At 53.4% G+C, this 1,581-nt stretch overlaps 1 protein-coding gene across 1 annotated transcript in view; it reads right to left on the reverse strand.

Moving 5' to 3' along the window:
- Positions 1 to 1,442, reverse strand: part of CNPPD1 (cyclin Pas1/PHO80 domain containing 1) — a 6,385-nt gene extending 4,943 nt beyond the window's left edge. Inside the window, exon 1 of the mRNA XM_014531002.1 lies at positions 1,332 to 1,442. Within this exon, the coding sequence (XP_014386488.1) occupies positions 1,332 to 1,442 (111 nt within the window). The remainder of the gene's footprint in view (positions 1 to 1,331) is intronic.
- Positions 1,443 to 1,581: the final 139 nt, after the last annotated feature.

Below are 1,581 nucleotides of genomic sequence, written 5' to 3' on the forward strand. Positions count from 1 at the left end.
GAGGCCGGGACGCTGGGCTCCAAAGCCCGCTCTCCCCGCGTGGGGCAGGTCACGGAGCCGAGCCCCAGCGTGCCCTCCCCCCATTTGAGAAGTGGGGACATTTCCTAGGGAACCGTGCCGCATTGGAGACGAATGAGCAGCGCTGACTTCGTACTAATGTAGATTTTAATGGGAATAAAACGAAGATGCAGGACCGCGAGTTCCTCCCCAATTGTTTTCAAAAAGGGGAGATACACACAGCAATGTGCCTAAAAAGAGCTGGCAAGGACACACAAGCAACTTAACAGTGGGTGCGTTGTAGAATAGTAAGAAGCTAGGAAAATTCCAGGACAGCCACCCAGTAAATCCTATCTTCCCTAAACCAAGGATACTTAAGAGCAAACAGTTTGCACTTCTCCCCAACCAGAGGGTAGTTTAAACCACCCTACTCCGGGAGACAGATAACAGAAATCCAATTAGTGCTACTTGCAACCACACCCAAGGGCAAATCAAGAAAATCTCGTTTTGGTACATCAACAAAAAGTTGATGAATATTCTATTGATCCAGCTGTAAGACCTCCCCTAAATGCCCAAACTTTTAAACTGAAAATGAAGGTCCCCGCCTGCTTTTCCTCCAGGGAGCACACCTTCCGTCCCCTCCCCCGCCACCACCACATACCCCCCAGCGCCCCCTAAGGGACCCCAGGAGACTCGCAACCAGGGGAGCCATGGGCAGCGGCGGCCCAGCCAGGGCCTGAGCCTGTCTCCACGGCCCCTGTTCTCTGACTTCCCAGTGAGCTGGGGCAGCCCAGCCCGGCTCTCCTGTGGCTTCGTCTATGTGCCCTTCCTTGTTTCACTCCCTTAAGTATATTTTTGCTGCGGCCAATAAATTCTTGCTTTTCTACACTTTGTCTCTTGATTGAACTCTTTCCCTCAACAAGACAAGAACCGAGGTCTCGCGGGTAACAGGGGAACTGTGGACAAGCAAGCAGGGAAACTTATTTTTTGCTGTATACCTTTTGGTATAGTTCGGCATTTTAAACCTAATTAAACATGTATTTTGTAGGGTTGTTGCAGACATTAAGTGGTTCAAGGGACTGTAAACTGCCTGGTACTTGGAAGCCTCAATCAAGGGTGTTAACATGCTCCCAAAGAGTTAAGCAGCATTAAACAGGGTTTTATTTTTAAATTCATCCCCTGACCACAATCTCCTGCTTTGAGCAAGGGGACTGGAAGGAGCTCGGATACACGGGGGCGGGGAAGTTTACAGAAAGACACGGGAAGGAAACAACTTCTCTGAGTGGGTGACGCTGCTTTTGGGTCGGTCCTGTCACACGCTGGGGTTTGTTTACCCTTCGAGGAGGGACCTGGGTAGACCAGTCCGTCGAGGGCCGCCCAGCCAGAGCCGCAGCAGCAGAGCCTACCGGGGGTGGGGGGGCCCTGGGAGCCCCTTCGGGCTGCATCATACCGGGAGTCCCGGGCCAACCCAGGGGGAAGGAACGGGGCTGGGGTGAGAAACACGGAGACACAGTCCTGTCGGGAAGAGGCGGACACCACCTGACGCCCGGCCCGGAGTCCCGACTCCAGCAGAGAGCGCACACC

Source organism: Myotis brandtii, unplaced genomic scaffold, assembly GCF_000412655.1.
Source record: "Myotis brandtii unplaced genomic scaffold, ASM41265v1 scaffold79, whole genome shotgun sequence".
Taxonomy (NCBI): Eukaryota; Metazoa; Chordata; class Mammalia; order Chiroptera; family Vespertilionidae; genus Myotis; species Myotis brandtii.